The sequence below is a fragment of the Eretmochelys imbricata genome, chromosome 9 (assembly GCF_965152235.1).
Source record: "Eretmochelys imbricata isolate rEreImb1 chromosome 9, rEreImb1.hap1, whole genome shotgun sequence".
NCBI classification, from domain to species: Eukaryota; Metazoa; Chordata; order Testudines; family Cheloniidae; genus Eretmochelys; species Eretmochelys imbricata.
In genome coordinates this window covers 41925123-41950576 of record NC_135580.1, presented here as the reverse complement: position 1 = coordinate 41950576, position 25454 = coordinate 41925123, and the positions used below count along the sequence as shown (strand labels likewise).

Sequence of the window (25454 nt, the reverse complement as noted above, 5' to 3'; positions counted from 1 at the left end):
GCCAGCTTACTTAATTCTTATAGCTACATACCAGTGTATTTGTTATGCCTTGTCTTTACTGCTAAAAAGGTATTTTTTTACATCAGGGTAACTAAGTCATGTGAGCTACCTCCAGATAAAATCCTAGTGAAGACAAGGCACAGTAGTTTTATGTGAGGCAAACTAGGAGAGGTCAGCCGCCATGGCATGTCGTAATGCTGACTTCTCCTAGTTTACCTGGTGGTAAAACAAACATGCCTTATCTTCATTGCATTAAGTTACCCTGAGTTGAAAAAGGGAGTACTTGTGGCACCTTAGAGACTAACCAATTTATTTGAGCATAAGCTTTCGTGAGCTTATGCTTTCATAAGCAGTGAGCTGTAGCTCACGAAAGCTTATGCTCAAATAAATTGGTTAGTTTCTAAGGTGCCACAAGTACTCCTTTCCTTTTTGCGAATACAGACTAACACGGCCGCTACTCTGAAACCTAAGTTAAAATAAACTTTTTTTTTTTTTTAAAGCAGTGAAGACGAGGCTTTAATTTAAAATAATAACAGAGCACAGATAGATCCTAGAACCAGAACTCCTTTGTGCTGGTCAGCAAGCTGTCACTCTCCTCCATCCACTCTGGTACCTCCCCCAATCATAACCTTCTCCTTTCCCAAAATTTTTTGCAGATCATTTTTTCTCCTATTCTCATTCACAGTGAAAAATCTAGAAGATAGTAGGGGGAGGGGACAGAGTATGAGCAAAGGGGATACATGTTGAGAATTTCAAAAAATAAGACTGATAAATAATTGTATCCATTGTTTCCATTAATTCTTTCCACAGTTCTAAAAATCAGATATGTACATAAAGTGGTTGGCCGAAACAACTGATACTATAGAGGTTTTATGCTTTTTTTCAGTAATTCCTATAAGCTGTGCGTTTTATCACTATGCTGAGTAAAAAAAAATTCTCTTTATACTTTGGCAAACAATTCCCATCAACAATTTCTTCCCATAAAAATTCAGATTAAGTCTTTTGACCAATTTTCATACCATGTATCTATTACATTTAAATTACCAGTATATCAAACCAAAAAATGAACTTTCAGTATTTTCATCTTATGTTTGAGATACTGTAGTGTTATAGGGATAGGGTAGCTACCCTTTAAATAGTTTGTGAGCCCTCCAATACGTTCAATGTTTTAGAAGCCACCAGAAAACATATCAGCAGTATGTATGTAGCTAGGCCTTGCATGTTCGTGTATATTTAGTAAACATGATTAACTGTGATATAACTGTGCCCATATGTCTTCATTTTTTGTTGTTACGTAATAAACAAGAGACAGATACACTAAAAGGCAGAGCCTCACTGTACTAGGTACAAACAAACAAATAAATTACATCCCTGCCCAAAGGTGCTTACAATTTAAGTTTCATCTAACCAGTACAGTAGAACTTGAGTTACGAACTGAACAGTCACCCAGACCCCTCACTTGGAACCATAAGTATGCAATCAGGCAGCAGCAGCGACAAAAAAAAAAAAAAAAAAAAAAAAAAAGAAGGCAAACATTACAGTACTGTGTTAAACGTAAACTAAAGGGAAAGCAGCATTTTTTGTTTGCATGGTTGTAAAGCACTCCATATGCTTTATAAAAATATGTTTATAAGTGTGAATATAATGACAGGTTTCAGAGTAACAGCCGTGTTAGTCTGTATTCGCAAAAAGAAAAGGAGTACTTGTGGCACCTTAGAGACTAACCAATTTATTTGAGCATGAGCTTTCGTGAGCTACAGCTCACTTCATCAGATGCATCCGATGAAGTGAGCTGTAGCTCACGAAAGCTCATGCTCAAATAAATTGGTTAGTCTCTAAGGTGCCACAAGTACTCCTTTTCTTTTTGTGAATATAATGTAACTAGAATATGCTTTATGAAAAAGGCCTCTTGTAAGGTATCACTGCAAAGCTTATAATCTACTGAGTGTGTTCATCCTATTTGTACGCATGTATCATTCTTGTATCTGTAACTAGAAATATGAAGTATAACTCTGAAGTCCTACTGTAATTTTGCAAAGTGTGAGCCATTAATGGTGGCTTGGAATCTTGAGGGCTCCCATTGACTAAGATAATTGGTTGTAAATGGCTGTGTTTACTTGCAAGCCTTCCTGTGTTCCTGTCAGTCATCCCAGGAAGAATGGAGGCTTGGGGTCTCACAGGACATGTGACCATGTCACCTGGTACTGGAATCCATCTTAAACCTGGTGCTTTTCCATTTAGGAGGAGGGGTGGGAACCCAGAGAGACAAAATTTTCCCACCTTGTGCCAGAGATATAAAAAAGGGGTGGAACAGAACAGAAGGGTCCTAGTCATGTGAAATCCCCTGCTTTTCACCTAAGATGCCTGCTGGAACTAACAAGGTCTGTAACCGGGGGGAAGGATTGGGCTCAGACTAGGAAGGAGTCTAGTCTGTGAAAGAAGCTTAGTGGAATATTTCTGAGGATGAGATTTACCTGTATTCAGTTTCTTAATGTATTAGGCTTAGACTTGTGTGTTTTGTTTTATTTTGCTTGGTAACTTACTTTGTTCTGTCCGTTATTACTTGAAACCACTTAAATCCTACTTTTTATACTTAATACACTTTTGTTTAGTAATTAACCCAGAGCAAGTGATTAATACCTGGGGGAGCAAACAGCTGTGCATATCTCTCTATCAGCGTTACAGAGGGCAGACAATTTATGAGTTTACCCTGTATAACCTTTATACAGAGTAAAATGGATTTATTTGGGGTTTGGATCCCATTGGAAGCTGGGTGTCTGGGTGCTGGAGACAGGAGTACTTGCTGAGCTGTTTTCAGTTAAGTCTGTAGCTTTGGGGGCGTGGTTCAGACCCTGGGTCTATGTTGCAGCAGGCTACCGTGTCTGGCTCAAAAGACAGGGTCCTGGAGTCGCAAGCTGGCAGGGAAAAACGGGCTCAGAGGTAGTTTCAGCACATCAGGTGACAGTCCCAAGGGGGTCTCTGTAACTGAACCCGTCACAATGGTAACATTAAGTCACTGTTCAGCTGTAAACTTTTGAAAAAACAACCAGAACCTTTTGTTCAGAATTACGAACAACCTCCATTCCTGAGGTGTTCGTAACTCTGAGGTTCTACTGTAGATTGATATGACAAACTGGTGGGGAGCAATGAGACTATTAGAATCAGTAGGATAAGCAGTAGTCACAGGACGCCAGCTGCCTAACCACTTTTACGTTTGTAGGCCCCATGACACAAGTGGGTTTCAAAGAAAAATGTAGAGAAGGACAATGTAATAGCCTTTTACAAGTAACCCACTATTCATAAGGGTCAGCATGGAAGATAGGCCCAATTCTAATCTTCCATTGTTTTTTTCTCCAGCTGAATATCACTGGAGTTACTGTTCATTTACACAAGTGCACATAACTTCAGAATCAGGCCCCTGACATTGAGTTACACTGCACCTATTCATTTCAACATGGAAAACTAGTTAATATTTCACTGACATTCTTTAAGATTTTTTTCAAAGCAACTTTCATTTTTACACTTTGCCTAAATTGCATTAATATTAGCATCATAACAGGAAAGCTGAAATCACTGACAGAAAAGGAGTTCTGTCTCTTCAGCTACTGTTCAAGTCTTGTATATATAGTTTTTTACCCTAGCTTTCCTAAAGCTTTTTTGGAACAAGAACTAAAGAATCAGTAGTGTGATCTCGAAGGTATTTTAAATCTTTGGATAAACAAAGAATCCTTTAAAGTGCTTCTGTTGAGTACAGCCAGTTTTTCCATAGACTTTAAGGCCAGAAGGGACCATTATATCATCTAGTTTAACCACCTGTATAGCACAGGTCTTTAAAATTTCACCCAATATCACCTCTGTATTGAGCCTTAATAACTTGCACTTGGCTAAAGCATATCTTCAAGAAAGGCATCCAGTCTTGATAAGAAAACATCAAGAGATACAGAATCCCAACAATTCCCTTGGTAGTTGGTTCAAATGCATAAGCACCTTCACTGTTAAAAATCCGTGCCTTATTTCTAATTTTATATTGTCTGGCTTCAGCTTCCAGCCATTGGTTCTTGTGATGCTTTTCTCCACTAAACTAAAGAACACTTTTGTTATCTGCATTTTCTCACCATGAAGGTACTTATACACTAATCAAATCACATATCAATCTATTTTGATTAATTAACCAGATTAAGCTTTAAGCATCTCACTGGTATTTTCTCACATCCTCAAGTCATTTTTGGCCCTTTTCTCCACCTTTTCCAATTTTTCAACATCCTTTTAAAAATAGGAAGCAAATATGGTATTCCAGAATAGGTCTCACCAGTGCCATATAAAGAGGTAAAATGAACTCCCTACTAACAACTCACTGATCTTGTTTATACATTCAAATGATCTCATTCCTTTCAGAGTCAGTGCTTTCCAAGGAACAGTTCCCCCATTCTACAGATATGGCCTACATTCCTTGTTCCTAAATATATAATTTTGCATTTGGCTGTATTAAAATGCATTGTAACCAAGCGACCCAGATCACTCTGTACGATTGCCCTGGCCCCATCATTATTTATCACTCCACCAATTTTTGTGTCATCTGCACATTTTATCAGCAGTATTTACTTCTAGATCATTGATAAAACTGTTAATAGCACTGGGCCTCATACAGATCCCTATGGCACCTCCCTCAGAACACCCCCATTCGATGATGACACCCCCCACAGATGACTACTTTTTGAGATCTGTCACTTAACCACTTAATCCATTTAATATATGCTTTATTGATATCATATTTTTCATGCTAATTTTTTAATCAAAATGTTGTGACGTACTAAGTCAAACACTTTACAAAAAAGTCTAAATATACTACATCTACACAGTCATATTTTGTAAACCCAACCAGTAATCTCAAAGAACAAAATGTGTTTGACGAAAACTGTTTTCCATAAAAACATGTTGACATTATATTCCTTCCTTTAATTCTTTATCAGCTTAATGACATATGGATTTTTCCATTATTTCACTCAGAAATAGTGTCAGGCTAATCAGTTCATAGTTACGTGGGTCATTCCACCTGCCCTTTTTGAATATTGGCCCAATGTTAGCACTCTTCCTATCTTCTAGGGTTTCCACCAAACATTTATTTGACTACAATGTAAAATTTATTCCCCTTTTCATTTAAGTATTCAATTATTAGTGAAAGATGTCACACCCATTTACCCTAAAATACAAGAGAACTGCATATGAAATTATTTTAATAGAATCATAGAATCATAGAATATCAGGGTTGGAAGGGACCTCAGGAGGTCATCCAGTCCAACCCCCTGCTCAAAAGCAGGACCCATACCCAATTAAATCATCCCAGCCAGGGCTTTGTCAAGCCTGACCTTAAAAACTTCTAAGGAAGGAGATTCCACCACCTCCCTAGGCAACGTATTCCAGTGTTTCACCACCCTCCTAGTGAAAAAGTTTTTCCTAATATTCAACCTAAACCTCCCCCACTGCAACTTGAGACCATTACTCCTTGTCCTGTCCTCTTCCACCACTGAGAATAGTCTAGAACCATCCTCCCTGGAACTACCTCTCAGGTAGTTGAAAGCAGCTACCAAATCCCCCCTCATTCTTCTCTTCTGCAGACTAAACAATCCCAGTTCCCTCAGCCTTTCCTCGTAAGTCATGTATTCCAGACCCCTAATCATTTTTGTTGCCCTTCGCTGGACTCTCTCCAATTTATCCACATCCTTCTTGTAGTGTGGGGCCCAAAACTGGACACAGTACTCCAGATGAGGCCTCACCAATGTCGAATAGAAGGGGACGATCACGTCCCTCGATCTGCTCGCTATGCCCCTTCTTATACATCCCAAAATGCCATTGGCCTTCTTGGCAACAAGGGCACACTGCTGACTCATATCCAGCTTCTCGTCCACTGTCACCCCAGGTCCTTTTCCGCAGAACTGCTGCCTAGCCATTCGGTCCCTAGTCTGTAGCTGTGCATTGGGTTCTTCCATCCTAAGTGCAGGACTCTGCACTTATCCTTATTGAACCTCATCAGATTTCTTTTGGCCCAATCCTCCAATTTGTCTAGGTCCCTCTGTATCCTATCCCTGCCCTCCAGCGTATCTACCACTCCTCCCAGTTTAGTATCATCTGCAAATTTGCTGAGAGTGCAATCCACACCATCCTCCAGATCATTTATGAAGATATTGAACAAAACCGGCCCCAGGACCGACCCCTGGGGCACTCCACTTGACACCGGCTGCCAACTAGACATAGAGCCATTGATCACTATCCGTTGAGCCCGACAATCTAGCCAACTTTCTACCCACCTTATAGTGCATTCATCCAGCCCATGCTTCCTTAACTTGCTGACAAGAATACTGTGGGAGACAGTGTCAAAAGCTTTGCTAAAATCAAGATACAATACATCCACTGCTTTCCCTTCATCCACAGAACCAGTAATCTCATCATAGAAGGCGATTAGATTAGTCAGGCATGACCTTCCCTTGGTGAATCCATGATGACTGTTCCTGATCACTTTCCTCTCATGTAAGTGCTTCAGGATTGATTCTTTGAGGACCTGCTCCATGATTTTTCCGGGGACTGAAGTGAGGCTTACTGGCCTGTAGTTCCCAGGATCCTCCTCCTTCCCTTTTTTAAAGATTGGCACTACATTAGCCTTTTTCCAGTCATCCGGGACTTCCCCCGTTCGCCACGAGTTTTCAAAGATAATGGCCAATGGCTCTGCAATCACAGCCACCAGTTCCTTTAGCACTCTCGGATGCAACTCGTCCGGCCCCATGGACTTGTGCACGTCCAGTTTTTCTAAATAGTCCCTAACCACCTCTTTCTCCACAGAGGGCTGGCCATCTATTCCCCATGTTGTGATGCCCAGCACAGCAGTCTGGGAGCTGACCTTGTTCGTGAAGACAGAGGCAAAAAAAGCATTGAGTACATTAGCTTTTTCCACATCCTCCGTCACTAGGTTGCCTCCCTCATTCATTAAGGGGCCCACACTTTCCTTGGCTTTCTTCTTGTTGCCAACATACTTCTTGTTACTCTTAACATCTCTCGCTAGCTGCAGCTCCAGGTGCGATTTGGCCCTCCTAATTTCATTCCTACATGCCCGAGCAATATTTTTATACTCTTCCCTGGTCATATGTCCAACCTTCCACTTCTTGTAAGCTTCTTTTTTATGCTTAAGGTCTGCTAGGATTTCACCGTTAAGCCAAGCTGGTCGCCTGCCATACTTACTATTCTTTCGACACATCGGGATGGTTTGTCCCTGTAACCTCAACAGGGATTCCTTGAAATACAGCCAGCTCTCCTGGACTCCTTTCCCCTTCATGTTAGTCCCCCAGGGGATCCTACCCATCCGTTCCCTGAGGGAGTCGAAGTCCGCTTTCCTGAAGTCCAGGGTCCGTATCCTGCTGCTTACCTTTCTTCCCTGTGTCAGGATCCTGAACTCAAGCAGCAGACTTAATATGTATGGAATGTCTTATTTTATGAAGACAAAAACATTAAGCCACCACAGTGTCAATGTACTTCTCATAATTAGCTCACTGGAAACCAAAATATCTCATACTGCAAACCCTTAAATGTACTACACCTCTGTTCAAAGAACCGTCAGATTTCCCTCTCAAAAACAAGGTACCTGCACTGCAGATGTCTCTGTATCACCTTTTCTATGTGCCACAGCCATGGTCTGGAAGGACCACCTCTGAAGATCAAAAAACAGTTCAGTCTTCATGGTTATTCAATTTTTGGCCTTGGACATGCTGATGAAAGCGAACAAGGGTGCTGTCTGTGCTGTGGTCACTAGTTCACGAACGAATGGTTTGAGAAAACCACCCTGTTTCACATAGTCACAACCATTCAATGGAAGTTTAGGAGCCCACAGATCACTGCTCACATATGCTCTATTTAAACCACTGAATTAGAAGTGAAAAGGCTTCATTATTTCATTAGCACTCCTCTGACCCACCTAGCCTACTTAGACTATAGGCCTGGGGTTTTTTCCTCCTTTTTAGGGGGACTTTGGCAGAGAAGTAAAGGAGCCTAAGTCTTGAAAATCTTCCCCTTTTATCCTGACCCTACTTTGCCTACATATCTGGTCATCTCTCTGGTCAAAGTCTCCCTCTGGAGCAAATTAAAAATCCTACTCTACTTAGCAGGTGTTCAGCAATATAAGGATCTCCAGTGGAAGCTGAACATACCATTTCTACGACTCTACCAGCTTGAGGAAAAATAAAAGAATGATCTTTGGAGCTATGAAGTTTGTAACTGTGATTCCCTTGATTTTTGACACCTGTAAAATATCAATACTAATCTCAGCTAGTTTCCTTCTGTAGTAAAGGATGTTTCTAGCCCTCTCATTGTGGACAGCCTTCACAATACAAATAAAACATTCAGGTAGAAAGTTTTTCAAACAGATTTTAACTTTTTAAAATTTAATTTATACATTTATTTTTAGGTTATTTTTAACAGGTGATACAAGAACCTCTAGCCCCTTGAAATGGTGCTTGAGACCAATTAAGGCCATAGGTAGGAGAGAAGTATTGCTTCAAATAATCATTTTGCTGGTCATTCTCTGGGTCCCTGTTCCAGCCTTGGAGAAATGTACTTTAAATCAATATCAATTTAGCTGTCCCACTAGATGACGGAGTCAGTCCATGCATCTAATTTGTTGTTCCTTGACTTTAGCAAAGCTTTTGGCACGGACTCCCACAATATTCTTGCCAGCAAGTTAAAGAAGTATGGGCTGGATGAATAGACTATAAGGTGGATAGAAAGCTGGCTAGATTGTTGGGCTCAATGGGGAGTGATCAATGGCTCCATGTCTAGTTGGCAGCCGGTATCAAGTGGAGTGCCCCCAAGGGTCAGTCCTCGGGCCGGTTTTGTTCAATATCTTCATAAATGATCTGGAGGATGGCGTGGATTGCACTCTCAGCAAGTCTGCAGATGACACTAAACTGGGAGGAGAGGTAGATACGCTGGAGAGTAGGGATAGGATACAGAGGGACCTAGACAAATTAAAGGATTGGGCCAAAAGAAATCTGATGGGATTCAACAAGGACAAGTGCAGAGTCCTGCACTTAGGATGGAAGAATCCCATGCACCGCTACAGACTAGGGACCGAATGGCTAGGCAGCAGTTCTGCAGAAAAGGACCTGGGGTTACAGTGGACAAGAAGCTGGATATGAGTCAACAGTGTGCCCTTGTTGCCAAGAAGGCTAACAGCATTTTGGGCTGTATAAGCAGGGGTATTGCCAGCAGATCGAGGGATGTGATCGTTCCCCTCTATTTGACATTGGTGAGGCCTCATCTGGAGTACTGTGTCCAGTTTTGGGCCCAACACTACAATAAGGATGTGGAAAAATTGGAAAACGTCCAGCAAAGGGCAACAAAAATGATTAGGGGACTGGAACACATGACTTATGAGGAGAGGCTGAGGGAACTGGGATTGTTTAGTCCGCGGAAGAGAAGAATGAGGGGGGATTTGATAGCTGATTTCAACTACCTGAAAGGGGGTTCCAAAGAGGATGGATCTAGACTGTTCTCAGTGGAAGCAGACGACAGAACAAGGAGTAATGGTCTCAAGTTGCAGTGGGGGAGGTTTAGGTTGAATATTAGGAAAAACTTTTTCACTAGGAGGGTGGTGAAACACTGGAATGCGTTGCCTAGGGAGGTGGTGGAATCTCCTTCCTTAGAAGTTTTTAAGGTCAGGCTTGACAAAGCCCTGGCTGGGATGATTTAGTTGGGGATTGGTCCTGCTTTGAGTAGGGGGCTGGACTGGATGACCTCCTGAGGTCCCTTCCAACCCTGATATACTATGATTCTATGAAAATAGGGCTATTGTTTATTTACAGTAAAGAAAGCTGGGTTTGAAAGTCATCCACTTCTGTGTTGCTAGAAACAAAAAGGTACGTTTGTCAAGTCTTCAACTGTTATGCTCTGCAATGTTTGCTTATATTCCACTAACACTTTTTGAGACTGGAATTAAGTATCTCCACTGAAGTTTCCACTGTAAAACCCTTGCATGATTCTTTTGGCTATATGGAAGTTGCTCTTGACCTTCCAATACTGAATTTCCATCTTTATGTTTATCAGCCCTAGAGGCTGAGTTCTTCATATGGAAAACAGAACCAAAATGATTCAACTTTTAATACTTTCAGAAAAGCCACAAAAATGTTATTTTCAGTGTATTTTATGAAACACTTCAGGTTGATATGGAACAAAATATGAGTGCTCTTGGCACATACAATGCCACAGCTGTTTTATCTGTATAAATTTGTAAATGTTCTTCATATTTGTCAAGCATGGACAGACAAAAAATAAATCCAATTACAAGAAGTGTATATTTTTTGCACATCAAATATTAACAGCAGGCCTCTTTCAGTTGGCTTCACAATTACTTGTTACTAAGACTTTATCCTCTCTCAAAATTGAATTAAAAGAGGCATTTAATACTATATAATTAATGCTTTATTCAAAGGGCCAGATAGGAGAGGGATACTTAACAAAATTAAGCCTTAAATGAATATATTTGACTATATATATAGTCTCATTGCACCTACATTAAATAGCTGGGGCTTGATTTATGAAGGAGGAACCTTGAGTTATGTGCTTAAAATACGAGGGGAAAGGACAGCACAGAACTAGCAGCCGAAAAGGTCAATGGGAGGTGCGGGGGGTGGGGGGGTGTTAGAGACACTATATTAAAACTAAAAGAAATTTTCATTAAAAATTTAGAAACAAAACAAAAATATCCATTCATGATTTTACTAATATATATGAAAATTCAACAGGGCCTGAGTAAAAAACAAAACCTCAATACATATCCAGTTTCCAACTGTCAGATGAACTACTTCAGAATTTTCTTCATTTTCTTCAAGTTCTCCTGGCAAAAAAAATTTCCACATAATTTCAAAACTCAGACTATTGTAGGGTCACTGATCCTTGGATTCATAAATGTACAGTTGTGCATCTTTTTTCATGTATTACAATTAAAAAACACTACCTTCTTGCATAATTTTATTGTTTACAATCTGTCTTGCACATTGTCCAGCAGACTGGAATTCCATAGATTTGATTCAATTCCCAGCAATGTCACAGATTGCCTGGGCAAGTCACAATCTCTGTAGCCCCAATTCTTGACTGTCCTGTATTTTGTGTAGTCACGTACATCAGTGCAATGTGGATTTATGATGCCTCCATTCTGATCTGTACATGTGTAAATGACTACACAAGATGCAGGGCAGCAGAGAACTAAAGGCTCTGGGGCTCAATTACCTCTTCTCTAAAAGTGAAGGGACTATCATGACCGTCTAGACTGACCTCCTGAACATTGTAGGCCACAGAACCTCACCCACCCACTCTTGTAATAGACCCCTAACCTCTGACTAAGTTACTGGAGTCCTCAAATCATGGTTTAGACACTTTAAGTTACAGAGAATCCACCATTTACACTAGTTTAAACCTGCATGTGGCTCATGCCCCAGCCCCCCAGCAGAGGAAGGCAAAAAAAACAAAACAAAAAAAACAAAACCCCAGGATCTCTGACCCAGGGGAAAACTTCTTCCTGACCCAAAATGTGGAGATCAGTTAGACACTGAGCATGTCAGCAAGACCCACCAGCCAGACATCTCGGAAAAAATTCTCTGTAGTAACTCAGTCAAAGCCCTCTCCATCTAGTGTCCCATCACTCAGCCAAAGTAGGTATCTGCTACCAGCATTCACAGATTGCTTACAATGGCATGTAGGCAGTCACATCATATCATCCCCTCCATAAATTTATCAAGCTCAGTCTGAAAGCCAGTTAGATTTTTTTGCTCCAACTGCTCCCCTTGGAAGGCTGTTCCAGAACTTCACTCCTCTGATGGTTAGAAACCTTCTTCTAATTTGAAGCCTAAACTTGTTGATAGTCAGTTTATATCCATTTGGTCTTGTGTCCACATTGGTACTTAACTTAAATAAATCCTCTCCCTCCTTCATATTTATCCCTCTGATTTATTTATAGAAAGTAATCATCTCTCTCCTCAGCCCAGGACCTTAGATGGAAAGAACACTGTCAAATGGAAATATCGTATGCAGTGTTGTTGTAGCTATGTTTGTCCCACCATATTAGAGAGACAAGGTGAATGAAGTAATATCTTCATTGGACCAATTTCTGTTGGTGAAAGAGACAAGTTTTTGAGCTTACAGAGTTGGTCCAATGAAAGGTATTACCTCACGCACCTTGTCTCTCTAAATGGAAATATGGTCAATTTTAAAAAAACAGTTAAAATACTATCAGATATTACACCTGCCTTTGAGTCCTCCAGAAAAGTTGGGGTTTTACAATCATATTTACCTATGTTTAAAATGGATGTCTCTCTTGTTTTTGTGTCACACACAAATAGCAAACGGAATTATTACAGAGGAAACTGAACATGGGTATACATAAAGTGTTGTTGATGCCTAAAACAACTGAGAAAAATGGAAAACATTTTCTTTAACCTATTTTGCTTACAGTAATCTTAGGTGTATCTTTCAACAACAGTTAAAAAAAATCAGGTGTGATTTTTTTAAAATTTAGCTGTATCCCTTAAAGGAAGTTATATTCACAATACACACTCTTTGCTGAACCAACAGCTACACACACATAAATGCATTGTTCCATTTTCCAAAGCCACAGCAAGACATGCTCACATTAGAGATCCAGCTCAGAGTTTCTACACTGCACACTCCATGTGCGCCTCCAAAATATATGCTGAATGAGAAATAAACTGTTCTTAACTAAATAACATTAACAGAAGTACTTTCAATCTTCATAGTCAAAACATGGTGTATGCCACAGAGAACTAGAACTAAAATCTGTGCAAGGCTCCAGGAGACAAATTCTGTTCTCAGTCACACCAAGGTAGATCTTGAGTTACTCCACTGAAGTCAATGGTGTAACTCCAAATGTATGGAGGTATAACTGGGAACAGACTGGCCCCCATGCTTCTATAGCAGACTAACTGAAACTTGCAGGATTTCTAAATTTTAAAAAACACTACATTTTGAGTTAAATATTAAATAATATATTCAGTGTAATAGCCCTTGTGTTATTTATTTGAATATTTAATTCAATTCATTTTGCAATGTTCTCACCCTTTCAGTCTTCAACATAGATTTGGGGGTGGGGGGCAGACAATGTATAATTTCATCATAGATTTGTCACAGAGAAGCTAAGGTTCTGGCTGATGATTAAGGGGTGGTTGGGGGTTTTAGTTCCTGAGAAGGCACAGGAAGAATTTTGGGGTTGCGAGCTGGGCACAGCTAGATTCTGAGCTAAAATAATCAGCAGTGAAATAATTAATGCTGACATTTAAAATCGTCATCATTAGTTTCAGAGGTAACACTGGATCAGAAGAATGGGAGCAGTTCACATTTCTTGGAGCTATTGTTTCATGCAGTCTACAGTCTAAGTAAGACATCGTACCAGTTTTACATTTTATTCACTTTTTAAAGTTGCATCTTGGTTTCATTGACAGGATAAAGCTTCTAACGGCCTATTAGAAGACTTTTAAACAACATTTAATATATAAAGTACTTCTCAACAAAATCAGTGATGGAGCTCATTTAAAATAGCAAGCCAACCACTAATTTACCTGTTTAATATGGCATATGGTGGCATCTCGAGGGACATCCAGGTTGATATAGGTTCCAGTTGGGAGCAGGAAGTCCACAGAGATTAAGCCATCAGCTCCTATCTGTGAATCCACTGCCCAGATGTCAAGGATGTCTGTCATTGCAGGAGGCATTATGGAACCTGAATATCATAACCACATGGACCTAGGAAAAAATTAAAATTCAGTAAAACTCAGTGTTTTATAGTCAGACACATTTTAAATTCTTCTGAGATTTTGTATAGGTCTGCTTGCACAAATCAGCTTGCAAGACTGGAGCCTAGGGATTACCAATTTTGGCTGCATGTATTCCTAGAGGTTTCATCACATAACATAACCTTTAATTAAAGATTAATCTTTAATTCCTGGAGACTCCAGGACAATCCTGGAGGGCTGGCAATCCTACTGGAGCCTGAGATGCCTGATACTGCAAATATATGCAAGTAATCAACATCTCAGAGACTACACAAGTGACTAAAGATACTTCTGTGTGGTTGCAGGATCAAGGCCTAAATTACTATGTTTAATTATATATACAAATTTTTCACTAATTTACCTACCTACCAATCTCTGTTTGAAGTAGTGATCAAAAACTTGCACATACTAGAAATGGTTAAAATACCAAATTAATAGGAAAATGGATTAATCAAATCTGTTTATATATCTGAATATATGGTAGCATGTATATTTTAACGAACTGTATGTTCTACTGCATTCTATTATGTTATCAGGAATTATCATAAATGTTTTCACATGTATCTGCAACATTTAAAATCTCAACTAATTCCAATCTATTCTAGGTAGGTGTTTACAACCATAATAATAATAAAGTACATATTTGTACTAAGATAAGCCCCTAAATATTCCTGGGAATATTTCAGATTTGATAGCTCAACGATTATAGAAATTAACGTATTTCATTAAATGTGGTGTTCACATGTGTATAAATTAAAAACGTACAGATTAAGAAATCAATTACATTCATAGTATCATAGCATCATGTGTGATATTGAATAAAAGCACAAGAGTGGAATATTTAATTTTTTCCTATTGAACTAATTAAAAAATATGAATATGAGGAACTGCAACATTATTGGGGTAAAAAACAACACTGCTTTTGCATTGCATATAAAGAAACATGTAAATTGAAAATATTTTCTAACTGATCTGATTAACACTATATTCAAAGCTGGTGGTAAAATGTATGACATTTAAAATCAAAGTTTAAGTTGTCATTTTCAGATACCTTAAACATAATAAAATGATAAATACCGCGTTTGATAAAATGAAATCCCCCCAAACACATCCACTTTCAACATTTCCTAAAACAATATTTTTGATGCAGGTAAAATGCACGCTGTACTTACAAAGTTCAGCAATATAAAAACAAAGCACATCTCTCCTTCAAATATTTATCTCTCCTTTTTATATTTAACAAGCTTACACTGGCTGCTACCTACTCACAAATGGAGTGATTAAGGATTATAACAGCAACATGTTTATAAGTCTATTAAACCCCTTATTGGGGTTTAATGTCTTTTTTGTCTCGGGGCAGGAATCTCCTACTCTATTTCTTTGGGAGGGTGACAAAGTTCTCATTTGCTACGAATCCAGCTAATTACCACATCTAATTGCATTGACTAGACAACAAAAGAAACTCATGCACAATCAACACCAATATGAATCAGTTCAGTTCGTTCTTTCCGCTTGACTTCCCCAGCTTTGTATTCTGAGTCTCTTTCTCATCCTCCCAACAGTCCTGCCAGTTCTTCTCTTCCCCAAGTTCTATCTTTCCATCACCCCCACATCCACCCATCATTACCCCTTCTATTTTCCTCAAAAGCATCACTGCATTCAACATTACCCTCCAGTTGAGAAAGGCTGCACACTGCGCCCTCCAGACACAGCCAACACTGCTCCATTTACTGTAGGGTGGGTAGGGTCACAAGACTGCAGCAAAGCACTCCTTCATAGACAAAACAAGCTGTCTTTGTAGCACTCCAAATCTTTTTATCCAACAATATGAGATGACGGAATCACAGTCTGTCCAAGATTTTATTTAATCTGGTGACTAGATTGCTAGTATATCTCTTCTGCTTTTATCCTTCTTTCCCTTCTCCTTGTTTCTGTTCTGTACTGTGGGATCATACCTGTATTATTTCACCACTAAGCACTTCTACTACAACATCAGCAGGAGAAATGGGATTTTAATTTTAAGAATATCCGTTTTACTCATCTGCTGCGCCTTCTGGAGCCACAGAAGCGCTATGTGCAAGAGCAGCAGCCTCAATTGTGATCCTCTTCTGATACGCTTATGTACAGGGAAATTAAAAACAAAATGCAGCAACTGCGATGAAATCAAAATGCTGACTATTGCAGTGCTAAGAAGTCTACCTGTGATGTAGTCTTGCTAACATGGTGTTCACATTTTGTTGTAATCCTATTACCAAAAAAAAAAAAAAAAAAGTCCCTCCTGGACATAAGGATGTAAAATGTTAACCGATAAGCATTAGTTTTACCGATGAACCCGCCTTAGCCTTTAACTCCCACACCAGTCAGAGCAGCCCCAGCCCTTTAATTGGTTAACCATTTAAATATTTTAATCATTTAAACAGTTAACTTTTTAAATGATATTTACATCCCTACCTGGAAGTAAAGGTACCTATACATGTGGTTACATCCAGAAGCAGTGTATTATAGTTTGCCACTTTGAGTACATGACTGACCAAAAAAAATCAGATAAATAATAGTTATGCTGTGTGTCAGACTTCATAAACACCCACAGGCTATATACGATTTGTAATTATAGCTTTATATGCAGGGGGTATTGTTTGTGCAATTCATTGACAACCTCTTTGTCTAAGTATAGTATTAGGGAATATCTTTATGAGATGTTATAGTCAAGCACACACTAGAACTATAGGAAAGTGCCCCCCACCCCATTTATTGGGAGGCATATGGGTTTACACCCTTAGATTCTAATCCTATTGCAGATTAGTTTTAGAAAAGAGTCTATAAATCAACTATGAAGCCCAATCACTGTGCTATCTAAGAACTTGACTGACTCTTGAAGAATGTATTAAATAGTTAAATGGCTGACAGTCCACTTTATAGCAACAGTCTCACATAAGTACAAAAAACAGTAAAACATCTTCAAGATGTAGAAGCAGACATCTATTCCACTCAAGTGTGCACATATCTAGGACGCTGAAGCCAGAAAACTTTGCTCAGTCCCTTATGGGATCCCCCCTGCCCTCGGGCTCCTCCAGAGGCTATTTAAGGGTGGTGCTGCCACAACCCTCCTCAGTTCTTTCACACGAGAATCCATGATCCACCTTCCAATACAGAGGGGATGGAGGGTGGATCATGGAATACACATCTGCACCCACATCTCAAAAAACAAGTTAGTTACAGTACAGGTAATTAACCGATTTTTCTTCAAGTGGCTGCAGGACTTTATTCCACACAGGTGACTCACAGGCAGTAATGGAAGGAGGTGGGGCTTGGAGTCAGCTTAAACAGCAACTGAAGTACCGCAAGCCTGGCTTGACATGAGTAATTGGACATGGCTGAGGTCTCATTTCTTGGTAGACAGGATTAGGGAAGTAAATAGATCAGCAGGATAGAAACAAAAATGTCTGAACTAGCTAAAATAAGGGGGAGCAGTCAGGGAAACATTTACAATAGATAAAATACGTCGGATGTTGCATGGACAGAGCATGCTGTACAGGGAATAGTTTCTGCAAGTGATCCAGCTATATTCACTTCTTGGACCAGATCATGTGCTCCATTTAGGACTAAATCAAGAATTGCCTCTCCTCTTGGGGGTTCCAGGACTAGCTGCTCCAAGCAGCAGTCATTTAAGGTGTCAAGAAACTTTACTTCTGCATCTCATCCTGGGGTGACACATATCCAGTCAATGCAGGAATAGCTGACATCCCCCATTATTATTGAGTTTTTTAATTCTTATAGCCTCTCTAACCTCCCTGAGCATTTCACAGTCATCATCCTGGTCAGGTGGTCGGTAATATATCCTTACTACAACATCATATATCTTATTATTATAGATTGGAATTACTATCTATAGAGATTCTATGGTATAGTTTGGTTCATTTAAGATTTTTACTTCATTTGAATCTATGCTTTCTTTCACGTAAGTGCCACTCCCCCACCAACACGACCTGTTCTGTCCTTTCAATATATTTTGTACCCTGGTATTACTGTGTCCCATTGATTATCCTCACTCCACTAATTTTCTGTGGTGCCTATTATAGCAATATCCTCATTTAATACAAGGCATTGTAGTTCACCCATCTTATTATTTAGACTTCTAGCATTTGTATATAAGCACTTCAAAAATCTGTCACTTTTTAACAGTCTGCTATTACATGATGTAATTGAATGGACCTCTTTTTCATTTGACTGTTTCTCATTAGATCCTACCCATACTTCATCATCTTCCATCCTCTCCTCCTCACTAGGAGGCAGAGAACCTCCATTAATAGATCCTCCCCTAAGGGATGTGTCTGTCCAAACCACATGCTCCTTCACACTTGTCGGGTTTCCCCCAGCCCTTAGTTTAAAAACTGCTCTACAATCTTTTTAATTTTAAGTGCCAGCAATCTGGTTCCATTTTGGTTTAAGTGGAGCCCATCAGTTTAGGTCTTTACTACATTTTCTAAAAAGATCATTCAAAGCTAGGAGATGGCACAGAGGGATTGCAGAGTTGTTAGTGCTGCAGTCACACTTACCTCTTGCAACAGTCTAGGTTCTGATACAGTGAAAGTTCTGTCTCCTACAATCATGAGTCTCCCCCTATCAGTTGATAGTTATGTTCCAAGGCAAAGTAGCTGCCATGGGAGGTAATGGTTGTAAAAGGAGACGATCTCTCTCAGGTAGCTAGAGCCTAACTTATGGAGGACTTTGGTTAACATGCAGAAACTTTAAACTGTATTCTGTTCAACAGGAATCACTGCAGACAGAGGAGCACTGATGGTTATGCTCATGGCAACCTGTTCTACTAGGAAGATGCACTACTGTATTTTGTACAAACTGGAGTGTTTCAAGAGGTGTGGCTTCATTCCTAAATATATGTGAGTTACAACAGTCAAGCCTGTGTGTCAGAAGTTGATCTATCATCATGGCTATGTCCATGTAGGACAGCATTGAGCACAATCTTCTGGCCCATCACAGATGCTAGTAGGCATTTTTTGGCACTATGGCTATTTGGGTATCCAATATCGCTGAGGAGTCCAGAAGGACTTCAGAAGAGCGGGGGGCGGCAGGGAACCTTTTGTAGTGATAATCAAGGTGGGACAGTGGGGGGTGCAGGGGTCCTCAGACGTCCTTGTCAACTGCTGGAAATGGCCCACCTTGATTATCACTACAAAAGGTTCCCCGCCGCTCCCCGCTCTCCTGCTGGTAGTGGCTCGCCTTGAGTGATCACTCTCCTTACAGTGTGTATGGTAACACCCATTGTTTCATGTTCTTTTTGTACATAAATATCCCCACTGTATTTTCCACTGAATGCATCCGATGAAGTGAGCTGTAGCTCACGAAAGCTTATGCTCAAATATATTGGTTAGTCTCTAAGGTGCCACAAGTACTCCTTTTCTTTTTGCGAATACAGACTAACACGGCTGTAACTCTGAAAAAAGAACTCATTCTGATGCTGTGAACACTATTCAAATACCGATATTCAATAAAGATATAGGACTGATTGAATTTTACTATATATTTTGTAACCAAGAAAACACAAACAGCAAAAAGTCCTAAGGTATTTATTTGGAATCTTTTTCTGATATCTGACATTCAATGTAATTTATCGGAAACCTTTCAGGTTCCATTCGTATTTTTGGTTAGAACTAGAAATTACCCACATTAACCTGCAGTTTAGAACACTGCAAGAAGCCAGGATGTAAACTTTAACACACTAAACACTCATTTATTGAGATGTTTATTTAACATTCTGTTAATTAGTGAAACAGATTAGATTTAGAAACAATATCCAATCATGATTCTAGTTCTGCCACTAGCTGACATCATAAAGGTCAACGGAGAGCACGTATTTATACTGAAAACAGGACTGGTCACAAACACGGGACTGCTGTGAGAATGAGTCATGGGCCAAACTGTGTAACATGTGGTGACTGACTTAACAACCCTCACATCTAGTAACTGAAATTGTGCCAAGACATCTGGATGGTAAAAGGAACGATGAGAAGCATTTAAGAGATTTCAGCTAAAGGGAAAAAGTGCTATTTCAGGCTCCTAAGGTCAAAACTATTTGTGTCTACCGTCATTGTAAAAACAATTTATCATACAAAAGGAGGAAGTAATTAAGGCAGCACTTAATCTTGGTGTGTCCAGTATCTAGTTAAAGATTATTTTAGTTTACCAGCAGCATAGCTCCTTATATACCATTTGAAGTTACAAATATTTTAAGTTGTGATTTTGCTAGATAAACACAAATATTTTCCTATGTAAAGTGCAGTTCTCTGAAATGTGAGTTTCTTAAAAAAGTACTTTGGCTTCATATTTGTGTGTCTCAGTAACTGTAGATCAATCTGCTCCATTGACAAGGTTCTTCTGTCTTAAATACTACCAATCCTAGAGACTCATCCAAGGATCTAAAAATTGAACCAGGTTAATTCCTATTAGCATATCACTACCAGTAATAAAGATGCTGAAAGTCAAATTATGTCTTTGTTACATCTGTATAACCATATTATGCTCCCATTTACTTTGGGGTTGCACTGGAAGGTTGTACCTGGAAGGCATAATTTGACCTGAAGAATCTTTATTATTGTTGATGGACCAGTTGTAAAGAACCCATCTTGAGTTTTGGATACCAGGCTGAGATTTATAGCAGAATCAGCTAAAAAATTAATTTGTTAACTGAGCAAATTTGAACTATAACCATTTAAACACAAACATGGGACCCTGCAGTAAGTCAAGCAATAGCATAACAGCTGATGTGTTGTATTAAACAACTATTTTATTGAAATTTTTGTTCTCTAAAAATACACTTCAGTAGATTTGCATGTTTGGGTCTGTGTTTCAAGCATGAGACCAGGTTGGAATACCAACAGTTTCAAAGTTTTCAGTCTCTGAGGAAACTTAAAGTCATTTTGAGCACCCTTTCAGTTGGTGCTCCAGGTTGCCTTTATTCCTACCACAGCCAGTTCCTTTGAAAAGCAGGCAGGAACTCCTAAATAAAAGCTGATTAAAATATAAGTGTATACAAAAAAGGTAAAGCACTGAAATATAGATCCTCAGAGAACAAGTATTACAGGTAAGGAATATTTTGTCCAAGGGAACCACAAGAAGGGCTACATATATAGTTCCAAGTGACAGAGGATCAAATCTCTTTCATGGACATCCACTGATGTGGATGCTGCTCATGGATTAGATCTGCTCTTTCCACTACAACAGGAATAGTTTAGGCTTCCTTATTACATTTCCTTCCTCCTGGACTCTGGCAGCACTACTCTCTGAGCCTGCTTCATTCTGCCACCACCTGACAGAGAATGGGATTAGTCTCACTGCTCACTACTATGGGAACAGTGAGAGTGAGAATCCTTCCTTTCAAACCAATGGGAAAATAAAATAATTGATTTTTTATTTTTATTTTTTAATATTCTCTACCTGTTGTGACATTTGTCACAGCGTGAACTGACCCACTAAGATGTATGCGGCTCAGCCTCACATCTGTGCCAGGTGTAGCCAGCTTCCCCAGGTGAAGGAAATTAATCCAGGGGTAACACAATGGGAATCTGTGGCTCACTAACCAGGCCTTTTGGGAATATATAAAAGGCAACCTGAATTCTGTTAGGGACAAGCAGATAGTCCAGCAAGGAATCGAGGGTCATGGAGGGGACCAGGGGAGAGGCTGTCCACAGGAAATGCTTGTCAGGAGCTACCTGCAGGGAGGGACAGGAACAAAAAATGTTTAAGATGGGAGTAATGAATTGGTGAACCTGTAGGAGGCTGAAAATTTCTAGGTTTAAAATTCATCTGTTTTGATAGTAAACCAGTCCCCAGGAGTAGAGAGCAATTACAAAGTACCAAAAGTGGTGGTTTTGTTTGGCTGCAGAAGGAGAAAAACTGATGCAGCAGCAAAGTCCAAAAATGGTTTAGGACAGCGTGGTACAAAACTTCCTTTTAGAGCAGCCTGCAGATCCTGGGTGCTGAATCTGTATCCCCTTTCAGCTCTCTCAGTGTGTTTGTATATGTCAAAGTAATCTAGCCCAGCCTGCCATTTATCACCCCTTCCACTGTTTCCCTCAGCAATATTTCAGTTGCCAACATTGGTAAAGGAAGGAATACCTCTGTTTTTGGCTGGAGAGAGCATACTCAAAAAGTTAATTCTGGAACAAATTAGGGCACTGACCATGGAAAAAAGAAGCAAAGACTGGAGTCTACTTTTTGTTTAAGCCATTTCATCTTCCATTATTTATACAGCCACCAAAAAGTGAACCTCACAAAACATATGGTTGTTTTTATATTATCCTAATCAACATCAAATGCAGTGTCTTATCTTTATGAAACCATCTAGTAAGCTAAATGCTATACAGCACCATAATATACTAAAAACATGCTTTTAGTACAGTATGATTGTGTTTAATTGGTTTCCAATATTTAAACAGCTTTCTATCAAAGATAATTGTAGACAGTTTTAAAACTGAAGTTAAAACTTGATTCACAAAAGTAAAAATTGACAAAATATATGATCTTTCCCCAAGGTAATTACTTACATTTCCTTATGAAAACAGTAATCTTTGCCGTCTTTGCCGAAAACACAGGTATAATTTTTTTTTAAATCTTTACAGCAGGGGTCGGCAACCTTTTAGAAGTGGTGTGCTGAGTCTTCATTTATTCACTTTAATTTAAGGTTTCGAGTGCCAATAATACATTTTAACATTTTTTAGAAGGTCTCTCTCTATACGTCTATATATTATATAACTAAACTGTTGTCGTATGTAAACAAGGTTTTCAAAATGTTTAAGAAGCTTCATTTAAAATTAAATTAAAATTCTGATCTTACACCGCCGACCTGCTCAGCCCGCCACCGGCTTGGGGTTCCATTCACCTAGGGCAGCAGTGGGCTAAGCAGGGCCTGAGGCCAGGACCCCGGCTGGCAAGGGGCCGGCAGCCAGAACCCCAGACCGGCAGTGGGCTGAGCGGGGCCAGGACCCCACATCAGCAGTGGGCTGACCAGCCCGCTGCCAGTCTGGGGTTCTGTCCGTGGGCTCCTGCCAGCCAGGGTCCCAGCTGACGGCCCTGCTCAGACCGCTGCTGGTCTGGGGTCCCGGCCCTATCCACATAGAGTAGGTACCTACCTTCTCCCTGGTTCTAGCCATTCTCTTCCTCTCTCTACACTGAGATGAGGGTGGGAGTGCGCTGAGAACAGGGCTGGGGGTCATCTGGGCAGTTCCCATTTGGTGCGAGGGATGCAGGTGGGAGTGTGTGCAAGAGCTCCCGTTTGGTGGTGGGGGTGGGGATGCAGGGGGTGCAAGAGTCAGGGCATGGGGTGTGGGGGGGCTGGGTATGTGTGGGGGGTGCCGGAGTCAGGGCTGGGTTGTGGGAAGGTTCAGGGGGCAGGGCACAGGGCTGGAGTGTGTGAGGGGGTGCAGGGCAGAGGGCTGGGGTGTGTGGGGGGTTGCAGGGGTCAGGGCAGTGGCATGGGGGTGCTCCCAGCCCCCTGCCCTGAGCGGCTCATGGCAGGGGGCTGGAGGGGATATGCCGATGCCACCCCCTTCCCCAAGGTCCCCGGAGCAGAGAGTGCGCTGCAGCTCCGCTTTTCCTTCTCCCCTCCGTAGCAAGGGCCTTCAGCTGATCAGCCGCAGGGAGGGAGAGGGGCAGGAACCCAGCACGCTGGGGGAAGAGATGGGGGGGAAGTGGGAAGCTTGCCTGCCCGCAAGGAGAGAGCGGTGGGCAGGGGGCGGAGAAGAGCAGGCCGGGCAGGGCAGGATTTTAAATGGCACGCTGCTTTCTACCAGGGTAGGCAGACGGCGGCGTGCCATTAAAAATTGGCTCATGTGTCGTCTTTGGCACACGTGCCATAGGTTGCCGACCCCTGCTTTAGAGCTTTTTCAGGGGGAAAAAACTTTTGTTTTTAAAAACTCCAAAAGGGAAGGAAGGCTGCATTTATTTTCATTAAGAAAGTTAAGAATTCTACTTCTGCACATGTGCCATAGAACAAGACCAGAGTCTAAAACGCAGATAAGGTTAAACAAATTTTTAAAAAAGTAATAAAATTTTATGTCAATGAATGAATAACTGCAAAGCTTTCAAGTTGTGTTATGAAAATTTTGGATAACAGCTGGGTTTAGCTACAACCAGAAAAATTTACCCCCTAAGGAATGGCACAATGAAAATAAAGCAATTCAATTCAAGATCTCAATTCTGCAAAAATTATACACATGCTTAACTTTAATTACTAAAAATATTTTAAAAAGAGTCTTATTGAGGTCAGCAGGGTTACTCCTGGGATAAAGTGTTTAAGTCTTTGCAGGAAGCAGGTCCAATATTGCAAAGGAGAAATGCAAGTCTTCTATCTTGTATATAGCCAATCTCAGTGAGCTTTGTGATGTAGCAACATTATGTACATCAAAATATCATGGTAAATGTACACAAAATTATTGTTCTCACTAACCTTAGCACATGGAAGACACCTTTTTATGATGCATTAAGAGAAAAATTTCCTTGGAAAATATCAATGTTAACTAATCCTAAATATTAGAACGCTAACGGCTTCCAGAACAACAACTTCATCCTGAATTATATTGGACTGTATGGTACTCTGAGGCTAAAAGCTGAACTCTGAATTTATTATAAATCAGGGTATGATTCTTACACGTTTAATAAGAAGCATCATATTACTACGCTAAAAATCATTTAAAAATTCCAATTCCAGCACATCCTTAAGTTCAGAGATGCGTTGTCTCAGAGTAATGTCTATATATTGTTTACATTATGTTTGAAAATTGAATTCAGAAAGTGTTGCCATTCATCCAGTTTAAATACAAATACTGGATAGCTATTCTGGGGACAAGAACTTTGTTGGCCTGTAGGGATGAGAGTGTGAGAGACGGATGAGAGTGAGAGAGACAGAAATGAGTTAAAGAATTTAATTTATAACTTTTATTAACACTTTCCCTTTCAGTAGTCTGACAATCCTACATACTTTCTTTAAAAGTAATTATCAGCAGAAGACTATAGTCTATGAGAAACATCTTGCACCTCCATCAGCATCCATTTTAAATCATATGTGGCATATATCATCAAGTTATTGACATCCAAAATTAATCCAAGTTAGCTCAGTCCTTTTAAAATAAACATGTTGGATCTTGTCTTGTATGTTTAGGTTGGCAATTTTCCTTTTCTCCTGAACTCCATACTCCAGAGATTAAATGTTTAAATAGGGACCTGACAGAGTGTGGCGTTCCATTATTTTAAAATTAACAAAACAAAACCATAAAGCAGTACCTCATCTGCTAACATGAAGAATTACAAATTATTCACCAGAACAGAATGAAAGAGTGTGGGGCGCTGGAAAGAAAAAACAAATGTATCAGCAATGTAACGTAAAATACTGAAGGCCTGATTATGACACCCTTACTTATGTCCAGTAGCACTTACTCTCCTGAACAGTCTCATAAGGCAAGAATACAATCTAATCCTATATGAATTCTTCATATACTTTAGAAATCAGTAGTAATTTGTACATCTGAAAGCATATTGTGTACCCCATCACCAGCCAAGACGTGGTCAGAATTCCTTTAAAATGAAATACCAATACTTGACCTCAAACTGATATACTGA

General features: G+C 40.0%; 1 protein-coding gene across 4 annotated transcripts in view; it reads right to left on the bottom strand.

Annotated features, from left to right (window-relative positions):
• Window positions 1-25454, bottom strand: part of PIK3CB (phosphatidylinositol-4,5-bisphosphate 3-kinase catalytic subunit beta) — a 154341-nt gene that overhangs the window by 93308 nt on the left and 35579 nt on the right. For all 4 annotated transcript variants that reach the window (XR_013347118.1, XM_077826519.1, XM_077826521.1 and 1 more), the window contains one exon: window positions 13611-13794. Coding sequence is in view for 3 of the 4 variants with exons in the window: in XM_077826519.1 (XP_077682645.1) it covers window positions 13611-13763 (153 nt within the window). In the remaining variant the exon portion in view is untranslated. The remainder of the gene's footprint in view (window positions 1-13610; window positions 13795-25454) is intronic.